Genomic DNA, 26,405 nt, shown 5'->3' with positions numbered 1-26,405 from the left:
CCCCGTTTCTCTTTTTGCCGTTTTAGGGACAGGAAATGGGCTTAGAGTGGTTAAACATCTTCCCCAAAGTTTCACAGCTAGGACGTGGTTAATTCAGGACTTGAACTGTAGTCCTTTTGACCCTTGTGAAAGTTGCTCAATCGTGTCTGACTCTTTGCAACCCCATGGATAGTCCATGGAATTCTCCAGGCCACAATACTGGAGTGGGTAGCTTTTCCTTTTTTTAGGGGATCTTCCCAACCCAGGAATCAAACCCCGGTCTCCTACATTGCAGGCGGATTCTTTACTGTCTGAGCCACCTTAACCAAGAATAGATGAGGAGAGGCACTGGGAAAAGAAGGAGGTGTGATGTGAAGGGAACAGAAGGTTCATCTTTCTTCCTTTTGTGATAGAGAGGTAAGAGACAAGAAATGGAGAGGCCAGGCTGAAGTGGCACGGGACAGCCAAGGTGGCTGGTTTGGGTGCTGAGCCAGCGTGTAGTCCTGTATTCTTCTGCAGCACATTTTTTTTCTTTCTTTTTTTTTTTTTTTTTGACTGCGTGGCCAGGATCTTAGATTCCTAACCAGGGATCAAACCCGAATCCGTAGAAGTGAAAGTGCAGAGTCTTAACTACTAGACAGCCAGGGAATGCCCCCGCACCCCCGCCTTTTTTCCCCCAGCAGCACCTTTTGTAATGGTGTGTTTTGAAGGGAGGTAAAAGATTCTACTCCTCTGGAAGCAAGGGAGAGACAATGAGTGAGGAAAAATGGGAGGAAGGACACAGGAGATCAAAATGCCAGTTTATGAAGAACATTGCCAAAGGTAGATCTTTGAATTCATGGACACCAGTAGCTACTAAATATGGGGGTTCCACCAGAGTGTACTTTAAGTGAAAGCTATGTTAATGTCTGACTTCTCTTGGACACAGTGAACTTCTCTCCTGACAGCTAGATGATTTTAGTACCTTCTGCTCTAGCTTCGGCAGAGCATTGTGATGAGCTGGACTGTATCTCCAATGAAGGTTAATAATTCATTCATAGAAATGTATTTTATCTGTGGTTGCTCTTTAGTTACCCCTGAATTAGTTTTCATTTGACTACTTGAAGATTGCATTACTATAACTCAGGTGGGAAGAATTTTAACAATAGCCCTATTTATCTTTTTCCGTAAATGGTTTCTACTAGTCAGTGAGAGATGAGGCCATACCTCAGGCTGCTTACCGAGGCTTGCAGTTGTCCAGAGCACCCAGAGTTCAGCTGACTCTCAAGGATTGAATCGCTGGTAGCACAGATGGTAAAGAATCCACCTGCAATGCAGGAGACTTGGTTCGATCCCTGTGTCAGGAAGATCCCCTGTAGAAGAGAATGGCTATACACTCCAGTATTCTTGCCTGGAGACTCCTATCGACAAGAGGAGTAGCCTGGTGGGCTATAGTCTGTGGGGTCTCAAAGAGTTGGACATGACTGAGCGACTAACACTCTTACTTTCACACTTTTAAACAAACTTGTAAGAAACTGATGGATCCAGGATGCCAAATTAATAGTGAAAAGTAGAAACTCCAGGAAGGCTGGGATGCTTTGGTCAGCTACTCATAGTATTCTTTTCCCATACTTGGATCTGCTTTGGAAATCGGTTATTTAAGCTTGCTTATTAATCATGGAATCTGTGCAGGGCAAGTGGCTGGGTAAATTTATTGATTAGTGTTATGGAGTCTACCCATCTGCACTACTGGGCAGTAATTACTTAGCAGATCAGTCAGCTTGACTGAATATGGTACCCTTTCTCCCTGGACAGTGCCAGAGATATTGGGGAGTTCTGACTCTCTGGCTGTCCTTTTTCTAGGCTTTAGCATACTAGTCAAGAGCATATTCTTGGACTTAAATTCTAGTTCTGCCACTACCTTGTTCTGTGATTTAGGCAAGTCACTTCAGCTCTTTCTGTCTCACTTTTTTTATCTTTATTCTTTTTTTGTCTTCACTTTCTCCATCTACAAATTTGAGTTGATAATGGTAGTACCTACCTCATAGAAGATTAAATGATTTAATACCTGTGAATCATGTAGAAAAGTGCTGGACTCAGCATAAGCTCAGATGAAGTGTTATCTGCTATTATTACTAAAGTATAATTTTTCTGCTATCAGTCAGGAGTTTTTTTTTCTCAAGTGACAGAGATCCACTTAGACAAACTTAAGCAAACAAAGAAGGGTCTCATTAAACTGCATAGAGTTGATTCTCATAGTAGTTAACTTCTATGAAGTTGCTGCAAAGACCAAATTAGTGAAGACTGAGCCATTTTGCCCCCAGGGAGACACAGGGTTAGTTTCCTGCTGAGATCCTCTATGTCAAAGATCAATACACAACTCTGTATTATGTGAATTTAAGTGTGTTTCTGGGGAGAATTCCATAGCAATCCAGTGGTTAGGACTATGTGGTTTCACTGCCCAGGTTTAATCCCTGGTTGGGGAACCAAGATCCCACAGTCTCCTGGTATGGCCAGTGACGGCAGGGGGTGTTGGGGGGGTGGGGGTGTGTTTCTGTTTAGATATCTTATTCGATGAATATTTCTTACAAATGATTAACTCTATACAGTATTTCTTTATAAAGTCAGGAAGAGGTTTTTTTTGTTTCTTTTTTTAAAAACGTTTTCCTGAATGCTGGGTAAATTTCTTTGGGTTTCAGCCTTGCAATGCTGCTGTCTGATACACTCTATGATCAGGCATCGTCTCATGAATCTACAGATTCAGTTGCTTTTCTATCACTTCTGTGGCTTCATTATGCGCTATAGATGTTAATTCAGCACTTTCCTAAATGGTCACATGTACAGATCAGTGCATTTCCTCCTTTTTTTTTTTTTTTAATTAGCCCTGGACTCACAGGCAGCAGCACTGGAACTCATGCATGAACAGAGCTCATCTATCAGATGTATTATCTTTGGCCTTCTCTGAGTGTTTGGGCCAGGGTCATGCTCACCTCTGTGCAGGAGGACGTAGGGTTGTTACCAGATAAAGAGACACAGTTCAGTTCAGTTCAGGTGCTCAGTTGCGCCCAGCTCAGCGACCCCATGGACTGCAGCTCGTCAGGTTACCTTGTCCATCACCGGTTCCTGGAACTTACTCAAACTCATGTTCATCGAGTTGGTGATGCCATCCAACCATCTCATCGTCTGTCTTCCCCTTCTCTTCCGGCCTTCAGTATTTACCAGCATCAGGGTCTTTGCCAATGAGTCAGTTCTTTGCATCAGGTGGCCAAAATATTGAAGTTTCAGCTTCAGCATCAGTCCTTCCAATGAATATTCAGGACTGATTTCCTTTGGAATGGACTGGTTTGATCTCCTTCAGTCCAAGGGACTCTCAAGTCTTCTCCAGCACCACAGTTCAAAAGCATCAATTCTTCGGTGCTCAGCTTTCTTTATAGTCCAACTCTCACATCCATACATGACTACTGGAAACACCATAACTTTGATAAGATGGACCTTTGTTGGCAAAGTAGTGTCTCTGCTTTTTAATATGCTGTCTAGGTTAGTCATAGCTTTTCTTCAAAGGAGCAAGCATCTTTTAATTTCATGGCTGCAGTCACCATGTGCAGTGATTTTGGAGCCCCCAAAATAAAGTCTGTCACTGTTTGCATTGTTTCCTCATCTATTTCCCATGAAGTGATGGGACCAGATGCCATGATCTTCATTTTTAAATGTTGAGTTTTAAGTCAACTTTTTCACTCTCCCCTTTCATTTTCATCAAGAGGCTCTTTAGTTCCTCATCTCTTTTTGCAATAACGGTGGTGTCATCTGCATATCTGAGGTTTTTGATATTTCTCCTGGCAATCTTGGTTCCAGCTTGTGCTTCATCCAGCCTGGCGTTTCTCATGATGTACTCTGTATATAAGTTAAATAAGTAGGGTGACAATATACAGCCTTGATGTACTCCTTTCCTAACTTGGAACCAGTCTGTTCCATGTCCAGTTCTGACTGTTGCTTCCTGACCTGCATACAGATTTCTTAGGAAACAGGTCAGGTGGTCTGGTATTCCCATCTCTTTAAGAATTTTTCAGTTTGTGGTGATCCACACAGTCAAAGGCTTTGGCATAGTCAATAAAGGAGAAGTAGATGTTTTCCTCGGAGAAGGCAGTGGCACCCCACTCCACTGCTCTTGCCTGGAAAATCCCATGGACGGAGGAGCCTGGGAGGCTGTGGTCCATGGGGTCGCTAAGAGTGGGACACGACTGAGCGACTTCACTTTCACTTTTCACTTTCATGCATTGGAGAAGGAAATGGCAACCCACTCCAGTGTTCTTGCCTGGAGAATCCCAGAGACAGGGGAGCCTGGTTGGCAGCCGCCTATGGGGTCGCACAGAGTCGGACACGACTGAAGTGACTTAGCAGCGGCAGCAGATGTTTTCCTGGAACTCTGTTGCTTTTTTGATGATCCAACGGATGTTGGCAATTTGGTCTCTGGTTCCTCTGCCTTTTCTAAATACAGCTTGAACATCTGGAAGTTCACGTTTCACATTCTGTTGAAGCCTGGCTTGGAGAATTTTGAGGATTACTTTGCTAGCGTCTGAGATGAGTACAATTGTGCGGTAGTTTGAACATTCTTTGGCATTGCCTTTCTTTGACATTGGAAAGAAACTGACCTTTTCCAGTCCTGTGGCCACTGCTGAGTTTTCCAAATTTGCTGGTGTATTGAGTGTAGCACTTTCACAGCATCATCTTTTAGGATTTGAAATAGCTCAACTGGAATTCCATCACTTCCACCAGCTTTTTTGTAGTGATGCTTCCTAAGGCATTCTTGACATCGCATTTCAGGATGTCTGACTCTAGGTGAGTGATCACACCATTGTGGTTATCTGGATCATGAAGATCTTTTTTGTATAGTTCTTCTGTGTATTGTTGCCACCTCTTCTTAATATCTTCTGCTTCTGTTAGGTCCATACCACTTCTGTCCTTTATTGTGCCTATCCTTGCATAAAATGTTCCCTTGGTATTTCTAATATTCTTGAAGAAGAGATTGCTAGTCTTTCCCATTCTATTGTTTTCCTCTGTTTCTTTGCACTGATCACTAAGGAAGGCTTTCTTATCTCTCCTTGCTATTCTTTGGAATTCTGCATTCCAATGGGAATATCTTTCCTTTTCTCCTTTGCTTTTCGCTTCTCTTCTTTTCACAGCTATTTGTAAGGCCTCCTCAGACAGCCATTTTGCTTTTTTGCATTTCTTTTTCTTGGGGATCGTCTTGATTCCTTCTCCTGTACAATGACATGAACATCCATCCATAGTTCTTCAGGCACTCTATCATATAATCCTTTGAATCTATTTGTCACTTTCACTGTATAATCGTAAGGGATTTCATTGATGTCATACCTGAATGGTCTAGTGGTTTTCCCTGCTTTCTTCAATTTAAGTCTTACTTTGGCAGTAAGGAGTTCATAATCTGAGCCACAATCCGCTCCTGGTCTTGTTTTTGCTGACTGTATGTAGCTTCTCCATCTTTGGCTGCAAAGAATATAACCAATCTGAATTTGGTATTGACCATCTGGTGATGTCCATGTGTAGAGTCTTCTCTTGTGTTGCTGGAAGAGGGTGTTTGCTATGACCAGTGCATTCTCTTGGCAAAACTCTATATTAGCCTTTGCCCTGCTTCATTCTGTACTCCAAGGCCAAATTTGCCTGTTACTCCAGGTATCTCTTGACTTCCTACTTTTGCATTCCAGTCCCCTTTAATGAAAAGGACATCTTTTTTGGGTGTTAGTCCAGGATGGTCTTGTAGGTCTTCATAGAACCGTTCAACTTCAGCTTCTTCAGCATTACTGGTCAGAGCACAGGCTTGGATTACTGTGATGTTGAATGGTTTGCCTTAGAAATGAACAGAGATCATTCTGCCGTTTTTGAGATTGCATCCAAGTACTGCATTTTGGACTCTTTTGTTGACTGTGACAGCTGCTCCATTTCTTCTAAGAGATTCTTGCCCACTGTAGTAGTTATAATGGTCATCTGAGGTAAATTCACCCATTCTGGTCCATTTTAGCTCACTGACTCCTACAATGTCGATGTTCACTCTTGCCATCTCCTGTTTGATCACTTCCAATTTACCTTGATTCATGGACCTCACGTTCCAGGTTCCTGTGCAATATTGCTCTTTACAGCATTGGACTTTACTTCCAGCACCAGTGACATCCACAGCTGGGTGGTGTTTTTGCTTTTACTCCGTCCCTTCATTCTTTCTGGAGTTATTTCTCCACTCTTCTCCAGTAGCATATTGGCCACCTACTGACCTGGAGAGTTCATCTTTCGGTGTCCTCTCTTTTTGCCTTGTCATACTGTTCATAGGGTTCTCAAAGAGAGACAGAGATTAGACAAAAGGGAAGTCGATAACACCTTTGAGGCATTTATTTTGAGCAAAGCTTCCTTCTTCAGAAAGGTTGCACCATCTTGGGTTGCAGCTTTCTCTTATGTTTGCTTTTCAGTCATGGCCTCTATCCCCTTTTTATTGGATGAATAACATTCCTTTTTATTTTTTTGATGAGTACTGTCTGTTGATGGATATGTGGGTTGTTGCTGTTTTAGTTTCATATGAATAAAGCTGCTGTGAGCATTGTTTATAGATCTTTGCTTATATAGACATACAGTCTTGCTTCTTGGTACAATATTTCTAGACATATTGTACTTTGGCTGGTTAAGGGGACCGGTTAATGCTACAACTGCCTAATCTCATCCTGTATCTCTCAATGTGGAGTACTTTCATTCTCAGAGGGCAGTTTTTTTTATTCAAGTTTCTAAGACACCGTGTGTTCTATACTGACTACGTCATTCCATATGTTTTTGTGCGTGTTCTTGCTTCTTTGCATGTAGCATGTTAGTCGCTCACTCGTGTCGGACTCTGCGACTCCATGGACTGCAGCCCACCAGGCTCCTCTGTCCATGAGATTTTCCAGGCAAGGATACTGGAGTGGGTTGCCATTTCCTTCTCCAGGGGATCTTCCCAACCCAGGGATCGAACCTGGGTCTTCTGCACTGCAGGTGGATTCTTTACTGACTGAGCTACAAGGGAAGCCCCTTACTTCTTTAGGTGAAATGTAAATCTGCTTGGGTGGCAGTGTAACCTGCTGGGTAAGAGTGTGCACATTAGCACCAGGCCTGGATTCATAGCCTGGTTCTGTTCCTTCCAGCTCTGTGACCTTGGGAATGCTTCTTAATCTCTCTGAGCCTTGCTTTATCTGAAAATGAAGCTAAAAATAGTGCTTAGGGCAGAGTTGTTAAGATGAAAAGAGATAATGATATAAAAGGCTTATTAGCACAGTGACGGTGGTATAGGCAGCACTGTGATTGTTTATATAATTATTGGTAGGAGAGATAAGATAAACTCATGAAACATTAAAAATGAAGAAAGAAATTAGTATAAATACAGCAGCTGGGCAGGCTGGGAAAATTAAATTAATGACTAGATTATATGATCTTGCTTCTGGTGTAAAATGTCTATCCTACCTCCACCCCACCCCCATTCCCTCCCTAGTTAGCATTTTATCTCTCCTCCCATCTTTCCCATCACTACATTTAGCTCAAAGAATAATATTTAAGTTTAAGATTTTATTTTAGTTTTAGTCTCTACACAGAAATAAAAGGCAGAAGCAGAGCTTCCTGATTAAGACAGTAAATTAAGATGCAGTTTTATATTTTATTTTGGGCCTTTTTATGCCTTTCCAGAAATCCTGACGAGTTCAAGCAGTCATATAGTATTATATAGGTAGTCAGATACCATTCCATTGTTTGGAAACCCCACACTTCGTTTCATCAATTGATGGGAATTTTTGTTATTTTCACCTTTTGGTACTACTATGAGCACTACTGCTGTGAGCATTCATGTGCATTTTTTGTGGAAATATGTTTATAATTCTCTTGTATATATATCTCGGAGTGAAATTATTGGATCCTAAGGTAACTGTGTTTAGCCTTTTGAGGAACTTCGAGACTGTTTTCCATTTACATTCCTACCAGCAAGGTAGGAGGGTTCTAATTTATCCACATCTTCGCCAGCATTTGTTATTATCTGTTCTGTTCTTTTCTGATTATAGCCATCCTGTTGTTGTTTGTTTAGAAGCTAGTATGTCTGACTCTTTTACAACTCCATGGACTGTAGCCTGCCAGGCTCCTCTGTCCATGGGATTTCCCAGGCAAGAATACTAGAGTGGGTTGCCATTTTCTTCTCCAGGGGATCTTCTCTACCTTCTCCTGCATTGCAGGTGGATTCTTTACCACTGAGTCACCAGGGAAGCCCTATAGCCCTCCTAGTGGGTGCAAACTGGTAGAGAGAGAGAGAGATGAGCTTTCATTTTTGCTTGTATACAAGGGAAACATGAATTTTTAAATGGTAGTAAAACTTTGGGGTAGTCAGCTATAATCAGCCAAAGTTTGAATACCTGCTAAGTCAGAGCGGTATATATTGTGCTGTGGTCTGTGCCTGAGGCAGTTAAAATCTGGCTGAGGAGTTCAGTTGTAAAAGGTAGAGAAAGATTCCATCAAGGCATTATAGTAATTGTGTCAGAGGGATGCAGGCTGACTGTGGCTGGAATGGTCCCCAGAGGTTCTCAGGTAGGAAGTGAAGCTTGACCCACATCCTGAAGGATGTGTGAGAGGGAATGGCAGAGAAGATAACATTTTTTTTTTCTCATTGCTCATGTTTGAGTGGTGAATTATTATAAGCTAACAATTGACTCCATAAGGGAATTAGTTCAAACTTAAAAAAAAAAAGACCCTCCCCCACCCCCTGCCGGAAAACTCAAAGGAAAACTCAAAGGAAAACTACAACAAGAAAGGGTAAGGTGAAGTCACGAGGGTAATTTCAAAATAGGTATTGCTATCGTGCTCTGCAAAAATTGTTTCAACAGGTCACCTGAACTCAGTTCATCAGTGATCCGAAAACCGCATTCTGTGTTCACTGTTCCTTGACAGAAAGCAAAATTTATTTAGAAATTTTAAAAACTTACCAAAACACAAAAATAGCATTATTACTGTAACTACTGAAGCAATATTAATACGTTTTATTTTGAGATCCAAGGTATATGAAGACTATTAAGGGGAAAGCTTTTTAAAATTGATGACGTTTATTCCTTAAAGTGACTTTTTTCTGACTCTCCATCCCTTTGTTTTGAAGCTTTCTCCTAGGCCCATGACTTCCTGAACCACGAGAACAATGTTATGTTGGGGGTATTGGTCTCTGGGCCAACCTGGGATCAGCCCTAGCCTGCAGGGCGTTGTGGCGGAGCCACAGGTGTGTGGCTTTATATCCGACAGAAGCGTCAAGGAAGTGGCCTGTGGAGGAAACCACTCCGTGTTCCTGCTGGAGGATGGCGAGGTTTACACGTGCGGCGTGAACACCAAGGGGCAGCTGGGCCACGAGCGGGAAGGGAACAAGCCGGGTAAGCGGCCCTCGTCGGCCTCGGTGACCGGGGCTCCGCTGGGGCCCGGGGAGCTGGTGCAGACTTTCTTACCGGGTGTTGGCCTTTTAGGGTGGCTCTGCTTTTGGTGAGAAGTGGTGAGGGAGGGTCTTAAATTGTGACTTGGTAGTGTTTTTCACAGTAGCGTGTGCCGTTTTCTTACTTGCTGTCTTTTTTAATTCTCTCCAAATCAAGATTCCAAAGCTTCATGAAAGAAGAGCCTTGCTGTTTTTAGTCTAGATGCTTTTTCTCTTTTGTGTTCTTTTAGGAAAGTCAGTTGGGCATCAGGATAAGCTTTTTCTTTTCTTTCTTTCTGTGACTGCTTCCCTCTTTTCTCATATTTATCCCCTCCCACGGCAAAGTGGCTCTGTTCTCTAATTCCCCTGTTCAAGTGTTAGTATTAATTTACATTTGTTAATTTTTTTGTTGACCCTTGGATAAAGGGCTGCAAGGCTGGTCTTAAGGATAAATTGTGAAGTGTGTGAAGCATGGCTTCTGGGCTCTTTCCCCATACTTTGCCTCCAGGTTCCCTCATTAGAACCTCCCTGAGAACCACTCTCCAACCCCTAGGCCTTTCCACCTGGAGCAACACCCACTGTTCTAGCCAGGGGTTCCTAACCGGTGGGTCCTATTCTCTGGGGAGTTCGGGGAAGGGCTTTGTAGTGTGGACCATGCGATGTACACCTTTATGTGTACAACCCACCTAATGCTGCATGTTTGCAAATGGAAGTAAATCCTGTTGTTCACTGAAATAATTCAGTTAATAGTGCTGCCAGTTCATTATTTGAGTTAGTGAATCCTAATCATTATGTGTTTAACCAATTAATATAATACAAAATCATAATACATAGCTATTATGGTGGTGGCAAGGTTTTTGACTTTTAAAAACACTTTTCATATTGGAAAAAAACAGAGGTCTTTTCCCCCCCTTCTCCTGTAATAACTCACTTGTGTTTTACATGCAGCGTCTCTGCTTACCCTCTTCCCAGGTGAGAGCCAGTATCTTACAGCTAACACCTGCAGAGGGGTTGATGGGCGGTCCTAACCCAAAGGCGTGCTCCCCTGGGGGAGTGTCTACATTTAAGACCGACTTTATCTCTGGGTTGGGAAGATCCCCTGAAAGGAGGCGAATATTAAGACCATTCCAATATTCTTGCCTGGAAAATTCCATGTGCAGAGAAGCCTGGTGGGCTACAGTGCATGGGGCCACAAGGAGTTGGGCATGGCTGAGCACACATACACATTTAAAGATAACGTAAGGCCCCTACCCTGGCCAGCCTGTGAAGGGCGTGTTTTGGAACCAGGAAGAGATCTTTCCAGTAACTCCTGCAGAGACACCATGGTGAGTGTGAACCCTGGAGTCATACACACTCCTGGAGGAGGCATCACCTCTCTCTGACTCTATTTTTGAGCCCAGGCTCTTTTCCTTTAAAAGGTGACTTCCTACCGTTCTGTGGCTCTTGATGAAGTAGATTCTAATGATAAAGAAGTCTTCCCAAAGCCACTTTAGCCTGTGAAGGTTGCCGTCCCTCCCTCTGTTGTCTGTTTTCTCTGTGACTGCCTTCTGTCAGGCCACCGGCACTCAGGGGCGCCTCCCTGCACACCTTGGTCCTAGGACCTGGAGCTGGAGGACTGGACCTGTGGCGGCAGCTGAAAAAGGAAATGAAACCCTTGCAGGCCAGCGATAGAAAAGATCTGCAGATGGCACCCTGGTGAAAGCACCTGAGTGCCATCTGCCATTCTTTTAGCCAACTCTCCGGGCCAGAGCCCCCGGGCTGGCACTGGCGGCTCGTGGGGCTCTGGGAGCTGGTGGCCGACCTGGGAGCGGTCAGCCTGCGTCCTCCTGCACTTGGCTTGGCCTGCACCCACTCCCTGGAGGCTGGGCTAAGTGATGGCGAGAGACTTGAGCTAAAGGTGTGCCAAGAAAGCTTTCAGATTAAATAATGGAATCCAGCCCGTGCTTGTCGTCTAAATTTGGAATAAGCCAGGTTCTAGTGTAAATTACAATGGACTCCAGAAATTTCTGTTGCTGGTTAAGCTTGCCTGTTAATTATAAACTCCGAGGCAGCTGCAGAACAGTGCCTCTTTGAATGGAAAGATTCTGTGGGTGGCCACCTCCCTTTCTTTAACTTTTTCTTTGGTAGGTGTGCTCTAAATCTGGGTGCTGTTGAGTTTATTTTTAAGGAGTGGGAAAAAGAGAATGAGCTTGTTTTCTATATGTGTTTATTGAGAACCATAACATGGGGTGCTGCTAGGCACGGAAGGGACGTCAGTGACAGAGGGGCCCTGTTTCGGGAAGCTTGGGCTGGCCAGGCCCATGGGAATGCCGTCCCCGAGTCACCCCTGCGATCTTCGGGAGGGAGCTTGCGAGAAGGCCACCTCCCCAGAGAGTCTGCTTCTGGGGACAACAGACAGGTCTGCGATTTCAGGTCAGCATCAGTGCCCAGTTCAAAGGGTTTAGCAGCAGGAAGGGTTGGAAAGAGCGAGGGGGAAGGAAAGGGTGGGAGAAGGTGGTGCTGCTGGGGAGACACAAGGACAGAACCCTTCCATGTGATCATGTGCCGTGAGTCTGCCCTGCCAGTCGTGAAATACCAGTTTCTACACTTTGTATCTAGCTGGCAAAGTTGCAGGGTACCTGAATTCACTTTTGGGGGGGAGGAGGAATTCTGTACTTGTCAGCAGAACAGTGGCATAAAGCCCTCCACAGCAGTTTGAAAGGTGTTTTTTCGTTGTTGTTGTTTCCCCCTCCTTGAGAACATCTGATTGTTTCCTGTTGCTTTTGCTGCTTCTGAGGCTACTGTGCTTGCTTTGTACTCGATTTCCTCCCTCCTTGATGCTGCCCTTGTGTGACCTGGCAATTATGCCGGGCGCAGGGAGGGTGCTTCCAGGCCACCTCAGATCCTGGAACTCCAGGTCATGCAAGCCCAGATGTCTTCCCAGCGTGTCAGGCGGCCTGGGGTTCTAGCTCAGGTGTGTCCATGATTCATTCATTTGTGCTTCGGCCAAAGGTAGAGGCCTGCGTTTCCCAGAAGCAATTTTTATCGGCAGGATCTCAAAGCCCCATCTAAACTCAATGTCCGGCTTTTTAAAATAAGTGTTAGGCTTATTACTATGGTGCGTACTCCTCTCCCATAGGACTTTTTTCTCCTTCATTCTCTCCCTCACATTGTGGAATCAGCATGTCTCCTCCCCAAAATCAAGGAGTTTGAGTGCTTAGGACAGCGTAGGATGATTACTATTTTCCTCATGCTTTTGTCCATGAAGTCATCGCAAGACTTAGAGCTACATTACGGGAAGATGTGTGTGCCTCCTTGTTTTTTTAAATAAAGGAAGCAAACAAAACATGAGTTTTCTTCTAAATGATTTTTTAAGTGACTAATCTGTAACTGAACATTAAACAAATCTTGAAGTATTTTACTAAATTAAAGTAGAAACTAGTTGCCCACAGAAAAATGTTCAAAAATTTTGCCTCAGTTTACTGTGCTTTTCTTATTCCCACCCATCCACATTGTCAGCACTACTCTTCTGCTAAAGGGAAAGTTCTTTTCCCACACATACTCTGATTTCCCATACTGGGATTTTTAGCATAAGCAAATCCTTGTGTTATCAGAGATGTCTGAATTTATGTAAACCTCCTCTAACCTTTTTTCCTGTCTTGAGTATGCAAAAACTGTGGTACATGTAATTATTTAGTTTAACCTATGTTAAATTTAAAAAATTCTGCATAGATATCCCAGGAAACCCTTCCATAGCAAACCCAAAGGGTAACTAATTATAAACAGACTAACATTTCTGTGCAGCGGTATTTGACTCATACTTGTGACCGGTTCCTTTTACCACCTCCTTAGTTTTTCTCCTTCTTGTAGGTAATTTAATCCAGTTCACATTTTGTATTCAATCAGAGTATTTCCATAATGCCCATCACCATATGTAACAGCTCTCCCGCTGTTTGATAAATGAGGTTTATAAAGCAGAGCATCTCAAAAGCCTCAATTCCCAGAGCTGTAGTTGCTGCTAACCCCGGAGAAGTAGCACTTTGAACCAGCTTATCAGGTTGCTCTAGGGCATCTGAAGGACGCAATAACTCTGTCATCTTAATCAGCTTTTGCCGAAAAGCAAACTAACTGAGCTGAAAGGAAATAGAAGAAATCCTTTACTGACTTTGTAATATTGAAACACGTGTTTCCGTGGGCATAACTGTATAAAAAGCAGAAGGTGCCGTAGCAAATATTCAGATCTCAACGCTGCCCTTGTAAGGGGCCCATCTCTTCCTCATTAGGAATTGCAGGTGGTCGGGGCTGGGAGTGGGGCTGCACAGCCTCTCTGATGGGGAGGAGAAGGGTTAGTAGTCATCAACCCCTGTAGGGCGTGGTGACTTGTTGACTGCTTTCATAGCTGAGAGGAGAGCTTTCTGGTTCAGAGGCCTAGGGATCAGGAGCAAATGTCAATTAATATTTTTATTTTCTGCTGTGGTCAATGAAAAGTCACTTTTTTTCCTGTCTAAAGTACTCTGCCTACTTTCTTTAAAGACATTTGAATGTTTTAGAAAATATATACATATTAATGAGCATATTCTTCAATGTGAGATCCTGTTTGTGTTCTAAATATTTACAGTTTACTTTTAAGTAATTAACAGAGTGGTTTGCATCATGACATAAGTCTCAGTTCATGTCAATTTTAGAAGTGGTTAAGTATACATATTACAAGCTCTCTTCATTGCAACATGCTGAGTATTTTTAAGCTGATAATTCTCATGATAGTCCTGTAAAGTAGGTCAGTATTATTATCTCAGGTGTATGTAAAGAAGAGGAAAGAGAGTTGAGTGTGAGTCATGGTCAGGTACCAACAGTTTGGTTTTAATAATCCTAGAATTTTGTTCAAGGACATCTTTTTAACTTCAGGCTGTTTGGGAAGGCCCAATGGAATTTTATTTCCAAGGTGTCTTTCTTGTTTACATTTAATTTCCACTTAGTCCTTGTAAAAAGAAACAAAAAGATAAGTTGGCCACCAAGAAGCTTGTATCTTTAATTTACAGGTTGAATGCCACATCTGATCAAGGTGTTTTGATTAAAGGTGTGGTGAAGCAGTTCCTTTTCATCTTTAAAATCATTGGATGACCATTTGTCAGTTGACAGAGCAGCTGACAAAAAAGCTTTTGTAGTTTATTGGGTATCATAATCTGGGGAAGAAGAACACATGATAATTCATGTCCCGGGAGGATACATTTTTACCTTGAAATTTACCTCTTGTTCTTTGTCCCTTTATTTCCTTGAATTACTTACTTCTCATGAAGTCATTGAGTTAGCAGACATTTACGGAGTGGTTAGACTACTGGGTCCCACGTTTGTTCTAGACACTGCCAAGATACAGCATGTTCAGTGCCCAGCTGCCTTTTCGCAGTTTATAGGCCAAGTGGGAGTAAAACGTGTTCCTGTGGAGGTTTCACGATGCAGGTCACCTTGTGCCAAGCGAGGGATCGAGGTCCCGAGTGTGTCAACTTTAGAGTTCGGTCTAAGTCAGGTCACCAGCAGTGCTGAGTTCTGATTTCTAAGAATTTTTTTCCCGCCAACACACATATAAAGTTCAAGTTTACTGCAGATTTGTGAGTTTGCAGGAGGAGTAAGCTTTGGTAATGGTGTCAGTGCTCCAGGGATGTTTCGTGATTTTAGTAAGTCCACCCTTGAATGTTTATGTTGTAATAATGACTTCCTTGTCTGGCAGTCTTGGTGAACTCTTGTCTGACTTGGTGATCTGTGATCTGGACTGATCAAGGATAGGTAAATGGTTCTAAATTTATCAGTCTGGATTGAGTATATCTAGTCAGCTGATATTTCAGTGATTTAGGAGCTACTGAAATCTTTGAGTAAATGCCCTTTGATGGCATGTAATGCTGAAATCTTTGGCAACTCTGCAACGGATATGGTCTCGTATCCTTAGAGATTTAAAATAATTTTTCTCTAATTATTCAGGTATGTTTTTCAATTTCTGTTATATATAATTATTAAGTAACTCACAGCAATTGAAGTCATTATGTGAGTGGTTTTAAAGTGTTAGCTAACTATGCAGACAAGTAATGAATAAGAGCATGGACTCTGGAGCGACTTAATGGGTTGGAGTCAGCTCGCTGGCTGTGTGACTCTGAGAAAGTTGCTTAACCTCTCTGTATCTCAGTTTTCTTAGTTGTAAAGTGTGGATAATGTTAATAACATCTACCTCTTAGGACCGTTGTAAGGATTTAGTAAGCTGTATGTCAGTCAGCTGTTTGGAATAATGTCTGGCTGAAAGTAAGCATAGAATTAGTCCTAGCTATTATTACTGCTGGGCCTCCCAGGTGACTCAGTGGTAAAGAATTTGCCTGCCAGTGCCGGAGACACAAGAGCCGTGGGTTCAATCCCTGGGCCAGGAAGATCCCTTGGAGAAGAAAATGGCAACCCACTCCAGTATTTTTACCTGAGAAATCCCATGGACTGTAGCCCACCAGGCTCCTCTGTCCATGGAATTGCAAAAGTTGGACATGACTTAATGACTAAACAACAACCACATTATTACTGCTGGTAGTAGTAATTTGTCTTAACACTTTCTATTACAATTTTTTTTTGATCCTGCTATTCCAGCATATAAACAAATTAATAAATTAATTACATAGGTGTTCAGTTCAGTTGCTCAGTTGTGTCCTACTCTTTATAACCCCATGGACTGTGGCACGCCGGGCTTCCCTGTCCATCACCAACTACCTGAGCTTGCTCAAACTCATGTCCATTGAGTCGGTGATGCCACCCAACCACCTCGTTCTCTGTCGTCCCCTTCTCCTGTCTTCAGTCTTTCCCAGCATCAAGGTCTTTTCTATATGGGTCTGTTCTTCCCATCAGGTGGCCAAAGTATTGGAGCTTATTCTTCAGCATCAGTCCTTTCACTGAATATTTAGGACTGATTTTCTTTAGGATTGACTGGTTTGATCTCCTTCAGTCCAGGGACTCTCAAGAGTCTTCTCCAATACCACAGTTCAAAAGCATCAATTCTTTGGCACTCAGCTTACTTTATAGTCCAACTCTCACTTCCATACATGGATACTGGAAAAACTACAGCTTTGACTAGATGGACCTTTGTTGGCGAAGTAATGTCTCTGCTTTTTAATATGCTGTCTAGGTTGGTCATAGCTTTTCTTCCAAGGAGCAAGCGTCTTTTAATTTCATGGCGGCAGTCATCAACTGCAGTGATTTTAGAACCCAAGAAAATAAAGTCTGTCACTCCTTCCATTGTTTCACCATCTATTTATCATGAAGTGATGGGATCGGATGCCACGATCTTTGTTTTTTGATTGTTGAGTTTTAAGCCAGCTTTTCACTCTTCCTCTTTCACTTTCATCAAGAGGCTCTTTAGTTCCTCTTTGCTTTCTGCCATAAGAGTGGTGTCATCTACATATCTGAGGTTATTGATATTTCTCCCAGCAATCTTGGTTCCAGCTTGTGCTTCCTCCAGCCTGGTATTTCTCATGATGTACCCTGCATATAAGTTAAATAAGCAGGGTGACAACATACAGCCTTGATGTACTCCTTTCCCCATTTGGAACCAGTCCATTGTTCCATGTCTGGTTCTAACTGTTGCTTCACCTGCATACAGATTTCTCAGGAAGCAGGTCAGGTGGTCTGGTATTCCCATCTCTTGAAGAATGTTTGACAGTTTGTTGTGATCCGCACAGTCAACGACTTTAGTGTAGCCAGTGAAGTAGTAGTAAATGTTTTTCTGGAATTCTCTTGCTTTTACAGTGATCCAACGGATGTTGGCAGTTTGATCTCTGGTTCCTTTGCCTTTTCTAAATCCAGCTTGAACATCTGGAAGTTCTCACTTCATGTACTGTTGAAGCCTAACTTGGAGAATTTTGAGCATTACTTTGCTATCTTGTGAGATGAGTACAGTTGTGCTGTAGTTTGAACATTCTTTGGCATTTATACATATATAAATAACTGTTAATCATTTTTATAGGTTCTCTTAACTCTGTAGGATCTAATAAATGCTACATATATCCAGGGGAGGGAGGTGATGTAGGTTAGGGATGTTAAGGGACACATATTTTGAGTTTTAAAGGATAGTCTGTTTTCTTCTTCTTCTTTCTTTGGGGGATCTTTTGCCTTACTGGTCCCAAGAAAAGTACCTTAGATACATTCGGGAACTCTGTAAAAGCTGCTTTTCCACATGTGGAGATACATACATGTATCTCATCTCTATTACGTGGTTTACATTGCCTCCAGCATTCTGGTTCAAAATTGCAAAGACGAGGGAAACAGATGAGGCCCTGTGGACGCTGTGGCACACCAGGGGTACCCAGTGATGCTCCTAGAGGACTTGAGGTGGTTTGCCAACATGTGGACAGGTGATATGATCTTGCCACAGTTTCAGAAAATAGACTGCAATCCATTGATACTGAGCCCAGTTGAATTTTGTGGGCTGTCACTTTAGACTTCCAGTTAGCTTTGATGGAGGTGAATCTTTGGACAAGAATATACATGACCTGAAGGATGGTAAGTGGTTTTCTTTCTGCATTCTGCGGTTGCCTAAGAAGCTATCACCTTGGAGTCTGAATTTATCTGATCCTTGTTTTATTTATTTTTTTAATGGGCCTCTGTCCCATTTTATCTTTTCTTCTTTTATCTACAAGGATGCTTTTATCTACAAGCAGCAGAATACTAAACAATGTGGCTAAACAATGAGTAAAATTTCTGATCTCAAACCCAAAAAGTCTATGGAGAGGTACAGGGTTGGTTAGAGCAAGGGCACACTGACACCATCAAGCCACCCAAGCATCATGGTGCTTCCCACCTTGCTGTTCTGCCACCTTCATTAACTGTGTTAATCATTCTTGGGCTTGTCCCCTCATGGTCACAAGGTGACTGCCACACTCTAGGTATCACACCTGTGTTCAGAGACAGAGGGGAGTTGCTTGTGTCATCTTTCACAATGGGGAAAATCTTTCTCAGGAACCCGCAGTATACATCTTGTTTATTCTCATTGGCCAGGCCTGATAAGTGAAATAAGAATCATTTGATTGGTTTAGGGCTCATCTCCTAGGCCTGGGGAGGGGCCCAGCAACTCTGAGGTTTCTGGTGCAAGGAAGAGGGGGATAGTGGCTGACAAGTAAGCAGTACATAGTGTCTGATTTCATATTGCATGCAAACTTGTTTCTTTGAACCATCAAGTCTGTTTTGCTCCATGTTATGATCTATAGTTCCTTTTATGAACTCAACACCTTCACATCTGCTTTTAGAACAAAAGTGGCTACTATCATGAGGCAGGGCTTTCTCTGTATTTATTATATGATATATGATGCGAAATTGTGTATTTCTGAAGAATTTGTTTATTATTCACCTATGTATTTTAGTGCTAAGCATAATGTGGTAGGCACATAGTGTAGGTAGTTTATTAAATATATGCAGTGCTTCATGGGTTTATTGTTTAGTTACTTTACCATGCTCTGTGTGAGCTCTGGGAGATTGCTAGGATTAGGTCAACAAAGATTAGAGTGATTTATGTTTAAAGAAATTTGCTGAATTTCAAGGATGAAGGATAGAAGAGTGACTTGAGTGTCTCACCCATCCTTCTATTTTTCATTCTTCCCCGAAAGTAACAGAAATGCTTTGGTGAATGCCTTTAGTGTATGCAATGCAGAGACATTCGTGATGGACAGTATCTCCTCATTCTGTTTCATGCTTTCTCATTGGTCACTGAGGGTATCACTCAGACTGGCTAGGTGCCTGTCTTCTTTCTTCTTCTATTCTGATTCATTACAAAGCATTTCAAATGGAGGGGAATTCATCTTGAGGTTTTATACACATTTTGTAAATAGCTGTTCCCCAACCCGCCCCCCTCCACGCTGCATGACTTGTAGGATCTTAGTTCCCCGAACAAGGACTGAACTTGGGGCTTCAGTGGTGAAAGCACAGACTCCTAACCACTGCACTGCCAAGGAATTCCCAGTAGCTGCTTTTTTTAAATATCTAAATTGACAAAATGTGATAAAGAGTGGGAAGGGGTGGACCAGAGCAATGAGCGATATTTCTCTTTCCCTCTGCCTTCTTTTTCGTTCTTCTCCTCCCCCTCTGTCTCTCTTTCCCTCTTCTCTCTCTTTCCCTCTTCTCTCTCTTTCCTCCCTCTCCCTCTCTCGGTATCACACACACACACAATTACCAGACATAGATTGAATGGAGGGGAGAGTGCCAGTTCATTTCAGCCAGCGTTGGGCAGGACCCCTGACCTACAGAGTTTTTCTCTTCATTATTTGATGAGCTCAAGAAAACCAAACTCTTATTTCACCTCCTCACTGCTGTCTCTTTGTTAAGTCATGTTATGAATACCATTTAACTGACCTGATTTAGACATTTTGTGTCAGAAAAACCTCTATTTCAAGTTTGTCCACAATTTAAAGGAGCAGTTAGCTTTGGCAGTGTTGAGAAGAGACACATTGCAGCCAAACAGAGCTGTCTGGAGCTTTCTTAGAACTCATCCGCAAGTGTCTAGCTGAGGAGGGCTTCAGGCTTTAGTGCCTGTGGATGAAACCGACCAGTGAAAACATTTTGACAGGGGAGACTGGAAGGAGTCAAAGACTTCAAGATAGAGGGAATCTTTTTTCTGTTCTTAGTTTAATTGCCTGTCTTCTGTCCCTCCCTTTGGCTGGATCATCGCAGTGAGGCCAGAGCCAACCAGAGAAGAAGAAGCTGTGCTCTGCGTCTTTCACTTTTGCTGTTGTTCTCCTTCCGGTATTGCATTCTTGACTCTGAATTTTATGCCACTGCTCTGTGTAATTTGCATATTTATATAAAAAGTACTGGGACACTTTGACTTCCCTTATGCTTTTATGCAGAATTTTTTTCTGGTTGAGATTGCGTGGCTACACAGGCAAGTCAGGCCTATGATCAGGCACTTACTACGTGGGAACGAATGGACGGTTTCCTTAATAAATGTTGTCGATCGAAGTGGCAGTTCACCTCCAAACACACCTAGACACCTTAGCTCACTCTGTAATCAAAAGTAACTTCCAGATGTATGAAAGACATAAATGTAAAAAGTAAAAGTACAAAAATAATAGGGGAATGTATTTAGAACCTTGGGACTTCTAAAGTGAGACAGGTGGTTTAGAAGCCATAAAGTAAATGATTGGCAGATTTGTATGAACATAAAATTTTTTCTGTAAGGCATTTGTAAACAAAATGGCATGTGATAGACTGGGAGAAACAATTACCACAAACTACCAGATAAAGATTTCACATTTCTGATATATCAGGGCATATTCATATTGAAAAGATAAGCCACCCTGTAATAAAATGAACATTTTACAAAGGAGCACTTGCAGATAGCCAATGAATATATGCAGATATGTTCAGAGAAATTAAAACAAGATGCCATTTTTTTTTTTCAGCCATTTAGATGGCCAGAAATTTAAGAGTAGTATTCACTGCTCACTGGTCTTGGAGAAGGGGCAGTTGTGTCCTGATTGAGGAAGTATGAGCTTCTATAATCCTTTTGTAAATCAACTGGCTGTTTTTAATAAAATTTAACATGGTCATACCTTTTGAATCAGCAGTTCCATTTTTAGGAGGCTTCCTTACTCAAAAATGTCAATATATAGCATAAGGAAATATTTCTAGGATGCTTATTGCAGCAGTGTTTTTAATGTCAAAATATCAGTATCAGCTTACTCATCCTCTAGGTTATAGTTTGAATTATGGATAGTCACAAGATAAAGCTATAAGTACTGTCTTTATCCTGTTGACTCACTAATTATTTCCAACCTTGACTTTACTGAATTTCAACCTTTATGTCCACTTAAAATCTTCAAGTAGATGTATAATTGGCATCTTAAATTTAATATCTAAACCAAACTGATTTTTTCCCCTTAAACCTCTTCCTCACCTTGTTTTTCTGTTTGTAAATGGCAGTTCTATTCTTCAGGCGAAAAACTTGAAAGTCATCTTTAATTCTCTGCTCCTTCCTCCTTTCCTCTCACTACCCTGTGTATTTCCTACATCTACCCCTCCCCCCAGCGCTTCTTATTTGTATTCCCTGCTTTGTTTTGCTTCACAGTTTATTGCTATCTGATATACTATATTCAGAATTCGTTTATATCCCCCCCCATATTTGTTTAGGGTCCATGAGGGTCATGACTTTGTTTTGTATCCCCATTATCTAGAATAATTGCACATAATAAATTATTTTAATATTAAATATATATTTTATTTTATATATTTTATATTGGAATAAAATATAAATATATTAAATATATTATATAAAATATATTGCACATAATAAATGCAATCTTTACTAATTATTTTTTGAATAAATGACTATACTGTGACAAGAAGTTACTAGTTGAGTATAGAATCTCTTTTTTTGTATGAGTAAAATCAAGCCCAAACTTTGTTTTAATGAACTGTATATCTCCCGTTTTTCCTTCACATGGCTGGTATGTGGGATTCATTTGTAGACAGCTGCAGCTATCAGACCTTTGCTTGGTGGCTGTGATGATCTGCTTGTCTTGACAGGTGAAGGACCTGAGACGGAAAGGCCTCCCCTAGAAATCCGGTTCATTGGGTTTGCTTTTGGGGTCTTCAGTGTTTGTGAGTGAGTTGCAACTGCATAGCTGGTGCTGTGCTAGGGATGTAAATACACTGAGCATGGATATACTGCAGTGTGTTAGTTCCTTTACCCAAGCATGTCTGAGGCTTCTTTCGTAACCCTAAAACTGTAAGTATTGCAGAATGAGAAGCCCGTATGATTGCATCGGTAGTAGATAATTGCTGTGACAGCCTGCTGACTAAAGTTTGGAACCAGTCCCCACCCTGAGGTATTTTTGTTCTTTAATAATAGCTTTATTGAGATATAATTCACATATTAAAACAGTTTACCTACTTAAAGCATACAGTTCAGTAGGTGTTTTTTTTTTAATTATGTTCACAGAGTTGTACAATCAAGTTTAGAACATTTTCATCACTCCATAAAGAAATCCCACACTCATTAGCAGTCACACGGCTCTTTTCCCCCAACCCTTAGCCCTAGGCAACCACTAATTTACTTTCTGTCTCTTTGGATTTTCCTGTTTTGGACTTTTCATGTAAATATAATGGAATCATTCATTATGTGGTCTTTTATCATTGGTTTCTTTTAGCATAATGTTAACAAGGTTCATCAATGCTTTAGCATGTATCTGTACTCTATTCCTTTTTATTGCCAAGTAATATCCCACTGTATAAGTATACCACATTTTGTTTCTTCAGTTGGTTGACACTGTGGACATTTGTGCACAAATTTTGTGTTAGTATATGTTTTAATTTCTCTTAGACACATACTTTGGAGTGAAATTGTTGAGTTATAAGGTAACTCAATGTTTAACCTTTTGAGGAACTGCCAATTATCTACATTGTCCACAGTGATGGTTGAGCCATTCTACATTCTTGCTAGTAGTGTAGGAGGGTTTGAGAGTTTTTTAAAATGCAAATCTGTTCCTAAGAGTGCCTGCCTAATAGGATTGTTGTGGAGATAAAACATATAAAGCACTTAAAACAGTTCCTGGCACATAGGAATCAGTAAGTACTGGCTATTTTACTGTTACTGATACAGTGGGTACTCCATGTATATAACAAATTCAGAATCAATGCAGTGATTCCTTTTTTTTTTAATTGTAATAAAACATACATAACATGAATTTTACCATCTTAGCCATTTTAAAATATACAGTTTGGTGGTATTAAATGCATTCATAATGTTGTTCTATTATCACCACCATCTATCTCCAAAACTCTTCATTTTGTAAAACTCAAACAGTAGCTCCTCATTTCCTTCCTAAGCCACCCACCCCCAACCACCCCTCTATTTTCTATCTCTATGAATTTGAATACTGTAACTGCGTACTTCATATGATCTATGTTGTAGCATGTGTCAGAAGTTCCTTAAAGATGAAAAATACTCAGTTTATGATATACTGCATTTTTTTTATCCATACATCTATCAGTGGACATTTAGGTTGCTTTCTCTTTTTAGCTATTGCAATACCTCCAAGAGCATGGATATACCAATTTCTTGGAGACCTTGCTTTCATTTCTCTTTGGTATATACCTGCAAGTGGAATTGCTTCTGCTAAGTCGCTTCAGTGGTGTCCGACTCTGTGCGACCCCATAGACGGCAGCCCACCAGGCTCCCCCGTCCCTGGGATTCTCCAGGCAAGAATACTGGAGTGGGCTGCCATTTCCTTCTCCAATGCGTGAAAGTGAAGTCGCTCAGTCGTGCCGACTCTTAGCGACCCCATGGACTGCAGCCCACCAGGCTCCTCCGTCCATGGGATTCTCCAGGCAAGAGTAGTGGAGTGGGGTGCCATTGCCTTCTCCAGTGGAATTGCTAGACACTTAATTTTGATGGGGGCTGCCATACTGTTTTCTGTAGGGGCTGTCCCATTTTACATTCTGCGCAAGGATTCCAATTGCTCCATATTTTTACCAACATTGTTTTTATTATTCTGACAGTAGACGTCCTAATGAATGTGAGGTGGTATCTCATTGTACTTTTGATTTATATTTCCCTAATGACTAGTGAGGGCTTCCCGGGTGGCTCAGTGGTAATGAGTCTGCCTGCTAACGCAGGAGACATGGGTTCCATCTCTGGGTTGGGCAGATCCCCTGGAAGAGGAAATGACAACCCACTCGAGTATTCTTGCCTGAAAAATCCCATGGACAGAGGAGCCTGGTGGACTACAGTCCGCAGGTTTCAGAGTCAGACACGATTTAGCAGCTTAGCACACATGCAATGATTAAGTGATATTGAGAATCTTTTCATAGGTTCACTGGCCATTTGTATATGTTCTTTGGAGAAATGTCTAAGTCCTTTGCCAATTTTTGAATTGGGCTTTTTTTTGTTGAATTTTAGAAGTTCTGTATATATTTTGGATATTATTCCCTCATTAAATATGTCAGTTGGAAAAGTTTTCTCTCGTTTTGTGGGTTCCTTTTTGACTCTGTTGATAGTATCTTTTGATGCACAAAATATTTAAAATTTGTCTCTTTTTTTTGGTTTTGTTGTCAAACCCGGTGTTGTCAAGCTTTTCAGTGCATTGTTTCTTAATATCAGAATCACATGGGCAATTTAAAAAAGAAACCACAACAGGTGTCTGTTCTTCCTCCCTAAATTTTCTGATTCTGGACTCTGGGACTGATGCAGGTATATGTCCTTAGAAACATATACTGAAACTTCCTGAGGGCTTCTGCTGCTCATTTTCTGTTGTAATCTCTGCTTCTGTGCATCTGTCTTTCATCACACTGCTGTAACATCAGTTCATATACCTTGTTTACCTCTAGTCAGAGTGAACTGAAGTGCAGAACCAATCTTGTTTATTTTCTGATCTCTGATATCTAAAAAACTTTGAAAAACTTGTACTTTTTCTGGCGTACTTTGTTTTTAACAACTCTAAAGCTATAATTTACATACAGTAGGATTAACCCATTTTAAGTGTGCAATTTAATGAGTTTTGAAGTCATGAGAATCAAATAACCCCCGCTGCGGTCATCATACAGAATGTTTTTTCATCCACCAAAACTTCTCCTATGCCCTTTGCAGTCTATTCCATCTCCACACCAGCTACTTTCCCTGTATCTGCTTTTTGTTCCCATAGTTTTGACAACGTTGAGAATTTTATGTAAATGAAATCATGCATGAAGTGGGCTTTGTGTCTGGCTTGTTAGAATAATGCTTTTGAGATTTTTTTTTCTACATTGTTGATTCGGTGGTTTGTTTTTGTTTGCTGAATATTCTTTGTTATGGACACATGACATTGTTTATCCATTAACCAGGTGATGAACATTTGGGTTTTTTTTTTCCAGGTTTGGGCTCTTTTGAGTAAAATTGCTATGAACATTTGAGTACAAGTCTTTGTGTACACAGACATGTGTTTTCATTTCTCTAGAGCAATTTCCTAGAACTGGGATTGCTGGTTCATATAGTAGGTGTATGTTTGACTTTATAAGAAACTGTCAGATTTCCAGTGACTGTGTGATTTTCATTTATCCTCACAGCTTATAGGAGTTTCAGTTGCTGTGATTTCTCCTCATCACTTGGTGCCATCAGTCTTTTTAATTTCAGCCATTTAGATTGATATATAATGAAATCTTGTGGTTTTAACATGCACTTTGCTAATGAGTAACAATCTTGAGTAACTTCTCATGAGCCTGATTTTAGCCATTTGTATGTCTTATTTTTGGCAAAGTATGTGTTCAGATATTTTGCCTGTTTAAAAAAATATCAAATTGCCAGTGGGGGAGAATAATAGACTCACATTGTATTTTCAACCTACCAGGCATTCTTTTAAGAGTTTTACTTGGATAAATTCATTTTATATTCATTACAGAAAAATCAAATTGCTTGTCTTACTTTTGAGCTGTAATTGTTCTTTATTCAGTATGCAAATCTTCTATCAGAGAGATATTTTGCAAATATTTTCTTTCAGTCAGTGATTTTCCTTTTCATTTTCTCAACAGTGTCTTTTGAAGAGCAAAAATTTTATTTTGATGAAATCCAATTGTTAGTTTTAGCTTTTGTGTTTCATGCTTTCTGTGACCTAAGATTTTTGCCTAACTCAGGATTATAGTGATTTTTCTGCTAAGTTTTCTAATTCAGATTTTATAGTTTAGCTCTTTCATGTAGGCCCATGATCCATTTTAATATGGTCAATGTTCAGTTTTTGCTTATGGATATTCAGTTTTCAGGACCACTGTTGAAAAGACTGTATCCTACTCTGAATTACTTTGGCACCTTTGAAAACCAATTGGCCGTATGTGTGGTAGTCTATCTTGAGGCATTTTATTCTTTCTAATATACATATCTATCCTTAGTTCTACACTATGTTGATTACTGTAGCTTTTTGGTAAATCTTCAGAGTATGTAGTGCAATAATATAAATCTTCTAACTTTATTTTTCTTCTTCTGAACTGTTTTGGCCATGCTAGGTCCTTGGCTTTTGCATATAAAGTT

The 26,405-nt window shown here is 41.1% G+C and overlaps 1 protein-coding gene across 1 annotated transcript in view; it reads left to right on the top strand.

Annotated features, from left to right (window-relative positions):
- HERC3 (HECT and RLD domain containing E3 ubiquitin protein ligase 3) overlaps positions 1–26,405 on the top strand; it is a 137,273-nt gene that overhangs the window by 6,319 nt on the left and 104,549 nt on the right. The window contains exon 3 of the mRNA XM_065907240.1: positions 9,119–9,383. Coding sequence (XP_065763312.1) covers positions 9,158–9,383 — 226 coding nt within the window. The 5' untranslated portion in view covers positions 9,119–9,157. The remainder of the gene's footprint in view (positions 1–9,118; positions 9,384–26,405) is intronic.

Source organism: Muntiacus reevesi, chromosome 16, assembly GCF_963930625.1.
Source record: "Muntiacus reevesi chromosome 16, mMunRee1.1, whole genome shotgun sequence".
Lineage (NCBI taxonomy): Eukaryota > Metazoa > Chordata > Mammalia > Artiodactyla > Cervidae > Muntiacus > Muntiacus reevesi.
The sequence above is the reverse complement of the archived record's forward strand: the minus strand, read 5'-3'. Positions and strand labels throughout refer to the sequence as shown.